Source organism: Clarias gariepinus, chromosome 15 (assembly GCF_024256425.1).
Source record: "Clarias gariepinus isolate MV-2021 ecotype Netherlands chromosome 15, CGAR_prim_01v2, whole genome shotgun sequence".
Classification (NCBI taxonomy): domain Eukaryota; kingdom Metazoa; phylum Chordata; class Actinopteri; order Siluriformes; family Clariidae; genus Clarias; species Clarias gariepinus.
In genome coordinates this window covers 9,061,786-9,079,969 of record NC_071114.1, presented here as the reverse complement: position 1 = coordinate 9,079,969, position 18,184 = coordinate 9,061,786, and the positions used below count along the sequence as shown (strand labels likewise).

The following is an 18,184-nucleotide window of genomic DNA, read 5'->3' as shown; positions in this document are numbered from 1 at the left end:
ACTGTAAGAGTTTGGAGTGTGTATGTGGGAATTTGTGCCCTTTCCGTCAAAAGACCATTTGTGTGGTGAGGTACTGATGTTGGACAAGGAGACCTGGCTCCCAGTCAACGTTCCCATTCACCCAAAAGGTGTTCAGGGAGGTTGAAGTCAGGGTTCTGTGCAGACCTCTTTCAGCTCTTGAAACCATGTCTTTATGGACCTCTTTTTGTGCACAGGGGCAGGCATGCTGGAACAGGAAATAGCCTTTCCCAAACTGTGGCCACAAATTTGGAAGCTTGCGACTGTTTCAAAGGCCTTTGTGTGCTGTATTATCAACAATACCACTTACTGTGACTAAGGGGAAATGGCCCAGGTCATGAAAAACTGCACCAGACCATTATCCCCTCTCAAACAAGCTTTACTGTTGGATGAGTTATAGATGGACTTTCCCTCCTATCAGTGCTTTCTTTAGAGTGACACCTGGTGTTTAGTTTTGGTCACTGAAAATGATCGCTTAACATCCAGCTCTTGAATTAAGTCAACACTGTACAAAAGAATGCTGACTACATTTTTCTGTGGTTGAATTTTATTATAGGCTAATGCAGTAGAAAGTGTAGTCTAAGCAGCTACCAGCCAAAACACAGGCTGAGCTGGTCAAACTGGTGGTCTTCTAATCTTTTAATTGTCTTGCTATTGTGTTATTGTCTTTGATGTATTGATGTTTTGTTAAGTTTAGTTTCTGGTCATTTGCCAGACATATCAGTAAGGCAGTGAAACTAACTTTTCTCTGAGATCAAAAGTGCAAAACATTAAAATGCATACAATTTTAGAAACAAAACACTGTACACATGGATCATTAATTACATACAATCCCACTAGTAGGCCAAGTATGCAAAATTTAAAATGTAAATTTTAAGCTGAAACATATACAACTTTGAAAATTTATGCAAGTTATATGATATATACACCAATCAGCCATAACACGAACACCACCGCCATGTGAACTGAATAACACTGATTATCATTTATACACCAATAAACTGGTGACAGGATATTGGGGACCCAAGATTCATCTATGTGGGGACCAAAGCCCAGTTTGTCCAAATCTGATCCCCCCCCCCCAAAAAAAAACACAAATTGCTGAAAAAGTCAATGCTGGCCATGAGAGAAAGATATCAGACCACTCAGTTCATCACAGCCTGCCATATATGGGGCTTAGCAGGCAAAGAGTTTAAGGATGTTGATCTGTTGATCTGGCCTCCAAATTCCCCAGATCTGACTCCGATTGAGCACCCATGGAATGCATCGAATAAACAAATCTCCTCAGACATACGACACCCAATGGATCCACCCCTAACATCTTGTAGCCAGACCCCACAGCATACCCCCAGAGGTCGTGAAGAGCCATGTCTTGAGGGGCCAGAGCTGCCCCAACGGCACAATGGGAACCAACACATCACTGGGCTTAATATTTCAAAATCTATAACTGAAATGATGCCACAAAAAGTCAGAGTGAGATGAGTTGGCTATTAAGCAGCCTGGAAGCCTGAGGAAGGAAGCTGTGTAACAATCTAATATTTCTTTCTCTAATGTTGTGAAACATCCTGTCTCAAAGCAAAGGAATGAAAAGTTTGTGAAATGGGTGTAAAGCGTCCCTGACAATGTTAATTGCCTTTTGGAGGCATTAACTGTGGTGAACTTCTCGAACGGAGAGTGGGGAGGCTCCATTGTTCTTCTTCACGCCTTTGATTACCTTCTCCGAGGCTTTGGTGTCACGAGTACCAAGTGGTGATGGAAAATGGCAGCAGACTTTTAACTGTGCCTCTTTAAAAGGTTGTGAGAATGTTCAGTAGTAGTGATGCTTGCTTAAAAAGTGTAACCTCTGCTGGCGGTGGTGTTTGCACATGTAGTCACATGTGATTATCAGTTTTTATGTCATGCTGTGGGCGTGTCACAGGCTGATATCAGCTTTTGTGTCATAGTCTCAATGGGCATGTCAGTGGAGTAACCCACCGACTTTAAGGCAGCATCATCATCATCATCATCATCAAGTTTTACATCATACTGAGTATGAGTAAGCTCAGGGCTGCTGAAACCCTGGATCAGACTGCAGAGCGTCTACAGTGACGGTGCATACGACATGCAAAAAGTAAGGACTGCTGAAACATCGGCACAGTGTGAGGAGCGGCAGCGAGTTGACTGCACACGTTATTCACAGGTAGCACACAAGCATCAGGATCAGCACGTGGGTGTAGCCACGGGTAACCTCCCGTAAGTTATAAGAAGAGAGATCTTTGAAAGATATTAAAGGTTTTACAGATACAAAACTATTTAAATGTTTTTGTGTAGTAAAGTTATGGGTATCCAAAAAATTATATATATATGACTTTGACTAAAATAACCACTCGTTACAACCGAGGTATGCAGCAAAGCATTTGTAAAGCTACAACACGCACAACCTTGAGGTGGATGGGATACAACAGCAGAAGACCCCACTGGGTACCACTCATCTCCACTACAAATAGAAAAAAGAGGCTACAATTTGCACGAGCTCACCAAAATTGGACAGTTAAAGACTGTTGCCTGGTCTGATGAGTCTCGATTTCTATTGAGACATTCAAATGGTAGAGTCAGAATTTGGCGTAAACAGAATGAGAACATCGAGATCATCGATAAAGCTCTGTGTGGTATTTGATGTGAATGTACGTTTAAGGCCGTAGCGCGGTGCTGTGCGTACATTATTACTATGAGACACTTTAATCGAGACAAGACAGTGATCTGAGATAACTTCAGACTGTGGAATTGTAATTATGTTTCTTATACTTAATCCAAAGGATAATATTAATTCCAAAGGTCCTACTACACACTGATTTACTCCTACTGAGTCCAGTATGGACATAAACGCTGTTCTCAGAGGGTCTTCTGGATTCTCAAAATGAATATTAAAATCTCCAGCAATTAACGCTTTGTCTACAGAAACGACTAGGTTTGAGAGGAAATCTGCAAATTCACAGAGAAACTCAGAGTACGGCCCTGGAGGTCTGTAAATGATGATTAGCGGAATCGTCTGAGCTGACTTTATGTTACTATAGAGAATTTCAAATGCATTAAATTTAAATCGTTGTAAATAATTGCGACGCCTCCTCCTCTACCAGTTAGCTGAGGTTGGTGTATGTAGCTGTATCCAGGAGGACTAGCTTCATTTAGAGCTACATACTCGTTCCCTTTAATCCAGGTTTCTGTTAAACAGAGTATATCAAACTCCTGATCTGTGATAATTTCATTAACTATAACTGCTTTAGATGCGAGAGATCTAATATTTAACAGTCCTAGCTTCAGATCAGAGGTGCCGGCTGCACATTCAGTCTGATCCAAGTTTGTAATACTATGTTAATTAAATTATTAAAACAGACTTTCTGAGTCTTTCTGAATTTTTGTTTAGCTCGGGGAACAGACACAGTCTCAATACAGCGAACCCTGAGTGACGATTCTATGCAGCTAGCAGACGGTTGGTTTAGCCTGTCTGTCTGCTCCCTGGCCTGGGCTCTGGATTGTCACCGATTAACTAGGCCTTTTCTGAGACTATGAGCTATACTGCAAGGAATGAGAGCAGCACCTTCCCGAGTGGGATGGACACCGTCCCGCCCTAACAGGCCAAAGTTTTGCCCTTAAAGGTCCAATTGTCTATAAAGCGCACATAATTTTTTGAGCTTATGGTTAAAGTTATGGTGTATTTGGTATAAATCAAGCTCCTTCCCTATGGTCAGCTGGAACTAGCCGTATGGCTATTTGTTGGGAAAAATCATATCATTTAAAAGTTAAATACTGTATGTACTAAACACACTGTGACTTTGATTGATACCAACGTGCTTTGGCTCAGTGCGACTGCAGAAGCTTCACTTTGGAATGCATTTTTGCACAGGAGAAGGTTGTGGAATTTGGCTCAGAGTACTTACGTAGTATCCACATTCAGGAAGTCTACAGCAACCAAGACCACCGTTAATGTACTTATACTGTATGCACCTAGTATGTCTACCATGTTCACAGTCTCAGCTGCTAACTGGTTTTACTAAATTTTAGGCAGACAACGCTGACGCTTTTTTGCTAATATGTTAATAAGGTCAGGAAACATAATCAAGCTTTATGGTAATTATCCTTGTACCTAAACAGGGTTTTTTCCTAATTAGAAAACGAATATGCTTTTTGACCCTGATGTGTGTCAGTAGCCTGAATGTTATATCTTTGTCCAAACAAAGGTGCATAAATAATCAGTATATGGTCCATATCACTTGTCTGGTCAAACCAAGTATCCAAGGTTTAAAAAGATAAAAAAAAAGGGTTTAATTAAAAAAGCTTTAGGTGTGGGATTACTAATTTCAAGGGGAAGTCTACCATTTATATACAGTACCATGCATCTCCCTGGAGAGAGGTTAAGCAATCTTCTAAGCTACAGTATGTTTCGCTTCCCTTTTCAAAGGAAAAAAGTAAAATGCCAACGCAGACATTGAAACTGTGGTGTGTGAAATTTCTAGGAGATCAGCACATTATAAAACGTTTAAACCAGTCCATCTGGTACCAACATCTATGCCATGGTTAAAGTCACAGAGATCACGGTTTTTCATCAGTCTGATGTTTGTTGTGTAGATTTTGACCTGAACCTGCATGATTTTGTGCATGGTGCTGCTGTCACATGACTAATGGGTTAGATAACTGCATGAATGTGCAGATTTACAGGTGTTCCTAATAAAGTGGATGGTGAATGCTCTCATCCAGAGCGTCTGCCAAATGCATAAATGGAAATGTGAATGTATTTTGGCACAAAACCCTGCAGGCCTCTGTTAGACAAAGTTATCTTGATTTCATTATGCCACATAAAAAGTAATCTTAAACAGGTGTGCAATATTTTTTAGATGCAATATTTATAAACAGTATTTAATATTGTGTGCTTATGATATAATGTAAACAATATATATATATATATAATATGCATTATTATTAAATTTCTGACATGTCTGTTTGTTTCAACTTTTCTAATACCCTCAAAATCCTGCGGATTTATGTCTGGATGCCTGGCAGCTTACTAAAACATTATGACATTCTACTCCTATAAAATTCCCCAAGCTGGCACCTTGGAAAACGTCAACAGCTAAATAAGTGTCTTATAGTGCTTGTAGTTTTTTTACACTCATATATACTGTAATAGATGAATTATATTATGAGTTATAAAGTTGAGTATCCAGTTTTCCTCTGCCTGTACTTCAGGTATCTGAAAACAGAAGCATATTGCATTCGTTATGAAATGATTTTGTATTTGTCTTGTACAGTGTATCAGAGCTTACCGTATTGAAAAGAATACACCACAATCTGTTGTAATCACATAATCTCTTGTTTAGAGCTCCTATATTGATCTATGAAAACCTTTGTCTGTGTAATGGGAAACTTACAGGATCGGAATGACGCTGAGGTAGCTGATGGCACTAGAAAGAAGGAAACAGAGGCCGCTGTACCAGTTCAGGGTGAGAGGGTAAATAGAGGTGAAGAGCACCGTAGACAGAAGTTCAGTCACAGCCAACGCCAACTGTAGCCGCCCAAAAACAAATCCTAAAAAATAAATAGAGCAGAGTATTTTTATGTTTTTTTTTTTTTTTTGTTTCTCACATGTAGACAGAACATACAGTACTTACAGACATGTGATAAAAAAAACGTGATTCTTTTAAAAATGTTTTTATGCCACAGGTTTCAAAGTTTCAAAGTTTGGTTCTGAAGCCAGCCCTCATGTCCTGCGGATCGAGTTGGCTTGTCCTGGAAGAGGACTTGACCATCATGATAAAAATGCTTGATCACAGGATTAACATGATCAGTCAGAGAAACCTTCCTTCAGCGATTTGCAGTGACCCTTTCCTTTGTGACAGGGCCCATTAATGTCCGGACTCCAGTCTTATACTGGCTTGGCTGTTCTGCCAATTCATGCTGCCTATCTTTTTGATTTGTAGTGGGACCATTATTTGATGGGAATATTTGTCTATCAGGATATTCTACCATCAAATCCTCCAATAAATATTTTATAGTTAATCTTCTCCACCTACTTCTATAGTACATTTACCCCTTTAGCATTTAGTATTTACCCATAGGCTGATGCAAATCGATAGCTGCGGCAGTTGCACTTTTTAACAAGGCAGCTTGTCTTCTGTCAGTGTATATTACATCATCAGTTCGGTGAGTATTTGGCTCTGACTTGAACTTAAATGTACTGTACGTTGCTTGGAAGTTCTAAGCAAGTTTAATAAAAGTAATTTCCTTATCACCAATCATCCAGACCTTAAATAAAATTAGATTTAGAGCTTTGACCATTAAGTCCAATAACTCCTCTATGAAGACAAGAAGACCTAAGCCAAAATCAAAAATTCTCCCACTGCATAAGTTAGACACTGTTTTTCTTAGTCTTCTGTATTACACCCATCAGCCATAACATTATGATCACCTGCCTACTATTAAGTAGGTCTACTGTTTTGGTGGCAAAGGAGGGGACCTACTTAATCCCTGTGTGGCATCTGTCACCTTTCTATCTGAAGCACCATTAACCTTTTCAGCAATTAGACCTACAACAGCTCTTATATATTGCATCAGACTACACGGGCCAAGATAAGAGCTTCAGTTATGGAGTTGCTCTGACCCAGCCGTCTAGCCAACTTGGCCCTTGTCAAAGGCTTTTTCTGTTTCCAACAGACCAATGTCCACTTGCTGCCTAGTATATTCCACCCACTTCCAGGGGTCATTGTAATGAGATATTGTTACTGTAGCTACTGTGAGAAGGGCTAAATTTTGATGGTTAGACAACTGGGTCAGAGCAACGTCAAAACTGCAGCTCTTGTGGGATGTTCCCAGGTTGCAGTGGTCAGGACACACCAAAAGTGGTCCAAGGAAGGAAAACCAGTGAGCCAATGACAGGGTCATGGGCAGCCAAGGCTCACTATTGCACGTGGGATGCTACAGTAGCTATAATTGCTAAAATTGTTAATACTGGTTGGCATAGGTGTTTGTCTGGTGTCTGAGAAATACAAAACAAATTAACAAAACCGAAAACAAAATAACAAAACAAAAAAAACAACAACCCGAAAACAAATTAACAAAATAACCAAACAAAATAACAAATTAGTTTTGGGTTTTGTTATTTTGTTTTGGGTTTTGCTATTTTGTTTTGGGTTTTATTATTTTGTTTCGGGTTTTGTTATTTTGTTTTGAAATTGTTATTTTGTTTTTGTTATTTTGTTTTATTGTTTTTGTTATTTTGTTTTGGAATTTGTTATTTTGTTTTAAAATTTGTTATTTTGTCTTGGGTTTTGTTATTTTGTTTTTGAAATTGTTATTTTGTTTTTTGTTCTTGTTATTTTGTTTTGGTTTTTGCTATTTTGTTTTGGGTTTTGTTATTTTGTTTTGGGTTTTGTTATTTTGTTTTTGAAATTGTTATTTTGTTTTTGTTATTTTGTTTTCTAATTTGTAATTTTGTTTTGGAATTTGTAATTTTGTTTTGGGTTTTGCTATTTTGTTTTGGGTTTTGTTATTTAGTTTTTTTAATTGTTATTTTGTTTTTGTTATTTTGTCTTTGTTATTTTGTCTTAGGTTTTGTTATTTTGTTTTTGAAATTGTTATTTTGTTTTTGTTTTTGTTATTTAGTTTTTTGGACTTGTTACTTTGTTTTGGGTTTTGTTATTTAGTTTTTGGATTTATTATTTTGTTTTCAGATTTGTTAATTTGTTTTGCATTTCTTGGCCACCATATACTGTATTTGCCATAGAACACAATGCATCACTGTTTTGGTGACCTGCTCAATATAAGGGCAGGGGTACCTCAGTGGATAAAGCCTTGCACAACTGCTTGAGAGGTCCCTGAAAGGTCCTTCAACTGCTCAGATGTGTAATGGGATAAAATGTAACGGCGTCTGCTAAATGCTATAAGTGTATTAGCCGAGTGAGTGGTCATATGTTATGTTATGGCTGATCAGTGTATAAGACAATATTTAAAAACTATATGACATATTTTACATTTATATAAAATAATTCACAGTATGTATTAATAATTCTAAATACATTTCATGTTTTTGTTTCAGACTTTAACTTATAAGGTACTTGAATTGAACTTCATAAGGTACCTAAATTGAATTTATATTAATTGAATTGAGTTAAATTTTTTTCATTTAATTGAGTTGCTTATTTTATAGTATATTATACAGCATGTTTTGAATAATATTTACTTATTTTATTTTATTTACTTATTTAAATATTAAACATTTAAAATGTACTCTAGCCTTTTTTTTATACTTTTATTTTCAAATTCAGATGTGTTGCAATCTATTAATCATCTGAAATACAGTAGTAATGTAGTAACTCGTTTTTAGAATGTCAACACCCTGGAGTTATTTTTTTTAAATATAGTTTGTATGTAGGAGTTTTTCCATTATCACAACTAATCTGCTTCGTGTTTCATGCCTCAGTTACCATACTGCTGTGCATCCAGAACTTTGGAAAGCATCGCTCGCAGCGTTGGCATGGGAACACAGGCAAACATCATTATCCCTCGTGCTGTAAGTCAGGAAACAGGTGCATAGAAAATATTAGATAAGCATCAGCGCTTCGACTGGGACAAATGGCTGTGGATACAACATTATCTGAGCAAACACTCATACGAATACTGTATGTATGATAGTGAAATACATAAATGATAGAGTGATTGTGTGGTATTATTGTTATTTGACAAAGACGCAGTGTTTCATTCAGTGATTCTGTGAAGGGATAAGCTTTCACCTTACTTACCCATGAAGTAGACCCAACTCTCCACTGTGAATGCCATAATAGCCATTCCTGTACAGTTGGACACAATGCCGAGCAGAGACAAGGCCACATCTCCTAGCGCACCAGATAGCACCAGCACCCCAAGGAAGCTGCTCAAATACATGCCGTTTGTGGCTGCGTTACCATACCCAGCCCATACTGAATCCCAGCTCAGTGGAGGCTTGAGGACATAGAATGTGAGGACATTCTCTGCTCCAATCATGCCCAGATCAAACAACACCAAGGCTGACATCAACAGTCCTACTGCTACTTTGTCCGTCCTCTCACCTTGCAACAGTAGCTGATCGTTTTCATCAACCTTCTGTCTTGAATTGGAGAGAAGAAAAACGGCATGAAAAAGCGCCGCTGCAGTGAAGAGCATGGCAGTCATTATCAGGACCAATCCTTGATGTCCTAACTGGTACACATACCCAGATAGCAGACCACCCAGCACCCCTGCAATGCCAACACAGAGATCCACAACGTTGAGTTTTAAAGTGCGGTGCTTCTGCTTCGAGCTAAGAGACGCCAACGCCAGCACACCAGCCCAATAAGCAGGAGGACCTCCACTGAGGCCATACACCAAGGATCCGAAGAAGAGGACCTCCACAGGTAGATCATGGAACAGGAAGACAAGCAGGGTGCACATTCCCATGAGGGAACCCAGCTGGGGGATGACCAGAAACACTTTAGGTCCCAGACGGTCTGCGATTCGGCCTAGTGGGTAGCTGGAGAACATGGCCGCTACTGCCGAGATGATTGAGTGGATAAGGAAGAAGTTTGAAGAAGCTGCTTGAGCTTGGTCAGGATGTCCATCTGCCATTTTCAGTGAGCGGTTGTATACTGTCAGGGTGAGAGCCATGTCAAAAAAGGAGCAGCCCAGCTGATGCATAACTACCATTGGCTCCACTAAAGTCAAACAGATTGCCATCGCATGTGTCTGGTAGACCTTGCGGTGTCTGGAAGGTCTTGTAGAGTCTGGAAGATCTTGTAGAGTCTAGAGGATCTTGGGGTGACTTGTGATGTCATATGAATGTTTAACCTTTGAGATATTTATGTTGGCCACATTAACATACTGGTGGGTCTGCCTAAAATAATAATAATAAAAATAAAACATTTTACCAGGTTTTAAGTAGTGACTTAAGGCTTTACATATGCAATAACACTACAGTGTGTAGACCCTACAAACACATCCAAAGATGCTGTACTCAATAGTTCAGAAATGTGAAAATAATATTGATTTATTTCAGAAAACTGGTACTTACCTTCAGCCCTCTCGTTGCCTTTCCTGATCTTATACAAATGGAATGAAGTAATATAAGTACAGGAAGCAGTTTATAAGCTGAATGTCTTAAGCTGTAATAGGAAAGACTGACGATGATTTTCCAAATACCAGTAGAAATGGAGGAAGTTGTGTTAGTGAAGTGAAATTGTAAGAAAGGCAGAATAGGGGATGCCCACCGCAGCATGTATCTGCAGTACATGCGAAATCTGACCTGTTTTGGGGAGCCGCCAGCATTAGGACTCGTTATTGCATGGAAATCTGATCCCGGATATTAATTTACACTATTCACTACACAAAGGACCAAGACTACTGGACCACATTTCCCAAAAGCATCAAAGTTTATCATATTATATAGTTCATAATTCAACATGTCAATTGATTGATGATGCTTTTTTTTATAATTTTTTTTTTTTTTAGATTTTTGTTGGGTGCTTGTGCAAGACCCTTAACCCTATGCCTCATCCAACCCAACCACTGCATTCAGTGCATTCAATTCAAAATGGTAGAATTGCAACAGGAAGGGGATCTGGTTTAAAACCTGTTCCAAATCTTCTGACTCCTGAGATAAAAGGGACAAACCCCAATGAAAAAAAGTTAAATTTCCATTCACCATGACTTTATATGTTTCCATTCTAGCAGATTTTAAGATTTTTAAAGATAATTGACCTGTATATCACAAAGAAAGACGCATAGACAAACCAAGAAAAATGCTTTTCATGGATAATTATTGCATGACATAAATATAATTAAGAACTAAACATTCTCGTCTTGATTTTAGATCATTTTATTACTGCATTTTAAAAGAAGGCAAAAATACAATTCTATTGGAAATAACTGAAAATTGTTGTAGTGTCTTGCTGTAAGATCATTCTACTGTACTGTATTATATAATACCTGCTTCATATAAAAAGCCATAAGACCAAAGTATTTCTGTTCACATTTTCATGGTGTTTTATTCCAAATTAATAATAAAAAAAAATCTTCATTTATATCACATTAGTGTAAAAATAGTATATTTATACAGATTCTGAATTAGTTCATCCTTTTTGGTTGGAAAGAGACTTTAGTGATGAATTATGATGTAAATAAATCCTGCATCAACTTGTTCAAGATTGTCAAACATTCTTAAAATTAAAAAAAGATTTCTCCATTTTTGCTCACACCATTACTCCGTGCCATGATCCTAAATGGGTGAAAAGACTATAGGATTCGAACCCCACTAAATTCAATACTGTCTCTCCCTCTACTGTTCAGTTGTACAACTGCATGTCATTTACATCCTATGTTGTTAGATTATAAATTAATCTACTGGTACGGAACACAGGATAAAGGGCTAAAGGGCTTGTTCCAACTTTGAAAACATGATCTGAGGTCACTCATTAAACAGCTCACACAAGAGGTAAATTATTCCAGCTGTTGAAAAGCTCCTTTTGTGAAGAATCAGTTTTAAATTATATACACTTCCTATTTTATTTATTTTAAGAATTGCTGTTATTAATATTATATTAATCAGACATGGTGTGTAAAAAAATATAACAACAGAATTTCCGCTTGCAAGTAAGAAACAAATACCTTTGATCAGAAAGTACATTTACACAAAAAAGAAGCGTGATTTTTAAAAAATTTACAAATAAGTACAATTTCCTTACAATTAAAAAATAATAAAATGACAGAGAACTGTTAGAGATTTGATGTTTTTAGTTATAAGTTGATTTTTTTGTTTGTTGTTGTTGTTGCCATGTTTATTCAAATTGGGGTGATTTATCCCACTTCGACCAACCTCAGACAATGATTGTCAGATATTCAGTCCTGATGTTGAAAGAAAAACCAGGCTTCTACTCAAAAACCCCTTAACTTGCGAAATAATGGCCATCACTCTCACTCACGATTGGTACCATGATGTAGGTTTTCTGTGTCTCCTGATGGCCTTCACAATTCATGTCACCTCTACAGTTAAGAGCCACCAAAGGGTGGTGCCTCTATAAGTACAAGGTGTCAGTTACATCCAGCCTGTCCAGTTAATCAAGTCTGAGGATCGTTGCTACTAGCATTAGTATTAAGATTGCAAATTTTCCACTTGAACAGCATGTCCAGACTCAGTTGTCCTCTTCATTGGCATACACCCCAGCTTCCCACCGCAGTGCCCTTGTGTTTTTGTGCCGTGTCACACGAGTCACCTCTACAACCTGCAGGAAGGAAATAATCACCAATAAGGGACTGCAGGTCTAAAGACTCAGTACATTGTGTGTTAATTACAGTATGGACTACTGTAGAACTCTTACCTCGTTGTTTATTTCATCAACAGGCTGAATCCCAGCATACTAGAAAAAAAAAAGGCAAAGTCAATCACAGGGATTAAACTTTGATCATGCAATGATGCTATTAATATGTTAATTGTCCGTGAGTCTGAGCAAGTTGTTTAAGCAGGCATTGAGATTTCTAGCTATCACTATTTGTGAACCTGCATGGAAACCGAACACGTACAGCGCTCTCCTCAAGCTTGAGTCTGAGTTGTCTTTCCTCAAAGTCGTCCAGCAGTGTCTTAGTCAGACCCTTTTGAAAGGAGGTTTCAGTTAATGGGCTGGAAGGAATAGTAGGAACTGCCTTATGGACTGCAGGGGTTGTGTGCTTGGGACCACTCCATGGTTGTGCTGTCATGATGGAAGACAGTCTTGCGCGGGGACCTGAGGAAGAGAAACAGACCCTGTTTTTATAATAGTTATATATCAGAATTATAGTATTAGCTTGTAAACGTTTAGAATTATCATTAAGGTGCATATTATATCCATGTCCATGAGATCAATAATTAACATTTTGGTTTCGAATTGTTCCTTGTTCACCTTGCATTTGAGCAAAGTTCAGAAGCTAATTAAGTAAGCTATTTTGTCTCATCCTGCACTGATGATGTCCATAAACAGGCTGCACAAAAGTTAATCAGTTACCTGCAGTAAACCTGTGCACACCAGAAAGCTTATTCGCGTATACAGTTCCCTCCAAAAGTATTAAAACGACAAGGCCAGGTTGTTTTTTTGTTTTTTGTTTTTTGTGTTTAGGATCAAAAGATGAACATGAAAATGTAGATCAGAATGCTAGCTTTCATTTCCTAATTTTACATTTAGATATCTTAAACAACTTAGAAACTTAGAACACACCATAGATGACAGACCGTAGGTGAGCATAAATACTGGAACACATAATTCAGGATTGTACAATTGTTTTTTTTTTTTTTTTGTGGTGATTGTTTTGGGGTGTTCCTTCCTTTAGGAGATGAAAGGCTTTTAAATTGGGTTAAGGTCTGCTGATTGACGTTTGGGGCAGTTTAAGATCTCCTACACTGTTCCCTTGTGTTGTGTTGGCAGTGTGTTTTGGGTCATTTGCTACGTGATGAAGCCAATGAGATTGGATGCATTTCTCTATAAATTGACAAACAACATGTTTCCTTAGGCATCTGAATTAATTCTGCTGCTACCACGGTGAAGTAGATCATTAATAAAGGTTGGTGAGTCTGTTCCTATAGGAAGTCATGCAAGCCCAAGTGATGACACTACCTCCATTGTACTTGACCAAAAAGCTTGTATGTTTCAGATCATGAGCACTCTTCTCGCTTCGGTGGAGGATAATCTTGGTTCCAAAACGTTTGTGTCTCATGTCTATATTGTACTGCTGTTTTTTGACTGGTTTCCATCTTTAATCTAATCTATAGGCTTATCCATTTTATTAACAAATAAAGTCTTCACAGGTATGATCCTAAACTCAAACCAAAAGTAGATATTGAGAGCTAATTCTACGAATTTTTTAAACAATAAATTCAACCGGGCACACTGTGGCAACAAAAAATACCTGTCAGTCACATGTTCCAATATTTTTGATCACTTAAAAAATGGTTGATTTAAACAAACGGTGCCATATATAAAGAAAATATGATGCCTATTTGAACATATTTAAGCCTAGCCCAATAAATGTTTAAACATAATAATAATAAAAAAAATTCCAAAAATGTACATAGTTGTTATCATAAGTTAGCCTGATCCTATGCTGACAAGCTACAGTATCTGACTTGTTTTTGCTTTCGGTTAATTCCACGTTGGGTAATATCTAAGGCTATATTGCTGATATCACTGGGTCATATCAGGATACTTGTTTTTTTTGAGCTGCTAATGACCTCTCGTAATCTAATAAAATATGAACTTCCTGCTTCATGTACAGATAATCTTATTGTATAACCAAAATGGTAATGTTGCATGTTGAAGTTAGTTATACCTGGATCAATTGTTATACCTGGCACTGACGTACTGATCACAGGGCTAGGATCCACATTCCAGGGATAGAAGGAACTGTAACTGGTCCTCTGTGTAGTTTTTTGTGGTTGGACAGCCTCTACCTCCACTACATTTTCATAAGAGTTGTTTATTAAAGTTTTCTTATTATTGCTTTGCCCAAACACCTCATCTGATGTGACGAGATGTGATAACGTCGGTTCTGAGGCACTTGACAGATTATTTGATTCTCGCAGTTCTTGAAGCTCCTGTTCACGTCTGAGGTCCTCCTCAATCTCTCTGCGGATTACATCCGGAGCATTTAACATGCCAGGCCACTCACTTGAGCTCTCGGAAAGAGACGTCGAAGCTCCTGTAGATCTGCTGTTTCTTACAGGTTCGGGTGGAAGGGGAAGAGAATACAACGTGGCGAAGGTCCTCCGCGACTCTTTCGGCTTATAATCTGCCATCCAGAATGGCTTGTTTGAGGGTTTCTCTTCATTTTTTTCAGCCAACTCCTTGGCGTATGAACTTGCTCCAAATGTTCTTCCTGGAATTTTTGCAGTACTTTCTCTGCCAATCATTGTCTCATCTAAGTGTCGATGAGGGCAGCAGGGTGAGAGAGGCTCCTTAGAATCTAATACATCCCTTTGTCCTACATGCACAAGGTTCTCTATAGTTGATGTGTTGTCTGTACTCATAGATCTGCCAGTGCCATTTATGCTGGTGCTTGTGCTTGAAGTAATACTGTCTAGCTGGTCTGAAAGAGAACCAAATGTTTTCTTCTTCTCAATTCCTTGATTATGTAGATTTCCTCTGTCATAAAGGCCTGGGCTCTGATTGGGTCTTTCAATTCCACGGTTTATGAATAAACTCATTCTGTTGGGCTCTTTGGCTTTAATATGCTTTATTTCTGGTGCTGGTAGGGACAGAATAGGCTTGGTCTTGATTTCAACCATTTCTGGTGTGTCTGGGAGAAATATACCTCGTGAACGCCTGAGGTCCTTCTCTCGTTCCTGAGAGATTCGGATCTCTCGCTCAATGGGTGTTTCGTTAGGCACAGATGTGCTTTCAAACATGGAAGCCTCATTAAATAAACTTCCAACACTTGTGGAGCTCATGCCCTGATCGTCGAGTCGCATGTCTATATTATCTATAAAGTCGGTTTGACTCTTCTCTTCTAGCTCCTTTTTGGTTGACATTGCCTCATCCTCCGCTCTCTTCCAAGAGTCCTCCTTTTGGGTCTCAGTTTTGTTAAGGTCTTTTTTGAAAAGCTGAGCTCCTTCTGACAGCGTTCGTTCACGTAGTCTTGAAGAAAATTCGGCTTGTTCGGAATTCTTAAAGAACGGGTTTTGCATTTTGCGCTCCATCATTTGAAACTGTTTACGTGCTGCATTGAAGTCAATCTGCTGGTTGTCAATGGTCCCAGGATCTGCTTCAGATTGCTGAGGTTTTGCGCTCACAGGTTTATAGCTCAGACTAAAACCTTCAATCAGACGCCCGGGTGGTTTAGTAAGATCCAGGTTCTCCAAGGCACTCCACTGCTCTTTGAGGACAGGGCTCTTTTTGGGTGCCTGACTTCGAATGATCTCCATTCGATCTGCCGTCTCTTCACCATTGCCCTCTCCTGGTGTGCTACCAATATGGTACTGAAAATCACCATTAGTTTCCTCGAACAGCTTTTCAGGTTTTTTCTCTTCCATATACGTCTGCAGCTTAAACCTACTCTTCTCTTTTAGAGTTGATAGTTTGGCTTGTCTCGTAGGTGAGACCATGTAAAATTCATTCTTCTCAGCTTCTGGGCTTGTGGGGTCATCCACAAAGGAGTAGAAACCCACACGGGAGTCTGTACTGCTTAGAGAACCAGGGCTGTTAGGTGTACTAGGCCGCCAGTCCTCACTGGTACTGCTGTCTTCAAATAAAGCAACTTGCTTGGCTTGGACAACATCGCCCAAACCCTCTCCATTCGTCACTCTCACAGAGGATTGAGCCACTGAGTGGTCAAAGTTGTATGACTGGAAATCACCATTCTGGCTTAGACGCCAACTCTTCTCAAAAGAATATGTCTCATCCCCAGGGCTCAAGAAGGTCCGGAGGTCAGACTTCTCTAATTTAGGTGTCAAAGGTTTCATCACCCACCGTTTAGGAATGCTGGTCATGATGATTCTGGATAATTGGTGGTCTTCAGCAGGAACAGCGTCTTGTGATATGGAAGTTTGAAATGAGTGGCTCAGAATCCTCCCTTTCCCTTGGCTTTGGACATCTTGAGGACTTTTAGACTGTCTCTGTATAAAAAACATCAGGACACCGTATTAATTATAACCGCCTTCATTCATTATCTTAGTGATTTTTATTTCAATACCAACCACTAACTTTCTTTATTTTAGTATTTGCTTTAAAAAGTGGTTTAAATAGATAGTACAATAGATTATGTAATGCTAACAATAAACTGTGAAAAGCATGCCATGAAATACTTTGACTTTACAACAGGTAGTTCAGTTTTAAAGATGAGGCACATGATGCCAAATAAAGGTGGTGTGAGAAATGCAGGAAATCATCACTCCCTCATTTAATCATTTACAATTTAGACATTTTTTTTATTCTTAAAGAATGTAAGCATTAGTTTTTAAACAATAAGGAATTTCAAACAAAAGTGATCACATTGAAATCAGAACATAATACCGGATGCTTTAAAGATAGAGTCATCCAGGGTGTGTTTTATAGGTACAAATATATATAAAAACGGATACAGGACAAAGCGGTATAGAAGATGAATGAGTGAGTGATGAGCGAGTAAGAAAATCTACAATAGTTTATAAAATTGTGAAATATTTAAAACAAAGGAGGTAAAAATTGTATAACTTGTTTGCTTGTAAGCAGACTTGTGCTGCTGTCCATTTGAACTGCTTTGTACAAAAGCTTAAACTCTTCTCCTAGTTTATGATCAATGAAGGATCTATCTATCTATCCATCTATCTATCTATCTATTTGGAAATAATATCATATAATGTACTCTATATAATAAATACCTATAATAATTTATGCAAAAAATAACATTTCTCAGATTATTCAGATGGAACCTAAGATCAATATTTTCCTAAATAATAAAGGTTAGAGTTACGATGTCTCTTACCTCGAGATTACGCGCTGTGAATTCAACGACGACCTGTTTTTGAGCTAAAAACACGTCCACTGCCAAAGACAAGACACTCAACCCAGCTGAATGTAGCAAAACGTTTTAGATAACAGTCTGCTCATGTGAGCTGCATTACGTAGTTTTTCAGGGGTTTAGCTGGCTGTCAGAGGGTGACCATGCGTGAAACTGTGGACTGTACACCCCTGATAAACCTTCTGCACTGCTGTTTCTTGGAACTTTGCCTCTACATGCAGCTGATTGGACAGGACCGTTTCAAAGGGTTGTCCTTATTTTCTAAAAACTACTACAGAGCTTTGCAACAGTGATGCACCATGTAGAGAAATAAAGCATCTTGCCATTATATTACATTTAGGATAGTGCAGTTATGTTGCCTTGGTGTGTCATGGTTAAACACTAACTTGCCTTTTTTTTAATTATTATTTACATTATTTAGATTTTATATAATTTATAAATAATCAGAACACTCATGACTAATGAATTAAAAAATAAAGACTTAGCCAAGCTAGCTCAATGTAACTTTCATTGATAAATACTTCATGCTGAATGTTTACATTGCCATAATTATGATAAACGTTCCTATAATTAATGTATTTTTAAATCATGGCAAATATAATGTTTAAGGATAATCCTTATCCTTAAACATCCTGAACTTTCGAACCAATTTAGCGGAATTCGAAAC

General features: G+C 38.3%; 2 protein-coding genes across 2 annotated transcripts; both read right to left on the bottom strand.

Moving 5' to 3' along the window:
• Positions 1–5,001: 5,001 nt before the first annotated feature.
• Positions 5,002–9,863, bottom strand: si:ch211-262i1.4 (thymic stromal cotransporter homolog). The gene is made up of 4 exons (XM_053513806.1): positions 8,790–9,863; positions 8,475–8,558; positions 5,424–5,580; positions 5,002–5,245 (listed from the first exon to the last, which is right to left on the bottom strand). Exons 1-4 carry the CDS (start codon positions 9,736–9,738, stop codon positions 5,200–5,202), a joined length of 1,236 nt encoding a protein of 411 aa, XP_053369781.1. The 5' UTR covers positions 9,739–9,863; the 3' UTR covers positions 5,002–5,199.
• A 997-nt stretch (positions 9,864–10,860) lies between these two features.
• misp (mitotic spindle positioning) lies at positions 10,861–17,583 on the bottom strand (the record flags this gene model as incomplete). Its single annotated transcript, XM_053513580.1, has 5 exons — positions 10,861–12,278; positions 12,375–12,413; positions 12,577–12,776; positions 14,371–16,633; positions 17,482–17,583. Coding segments are annotated over 5 exons (2,694 nt in total), but the record flags the coding sequence as incomplete, so codon positions are not given.
• Positions 17,584–18,184: the final 601 nt, after the last annotated feature.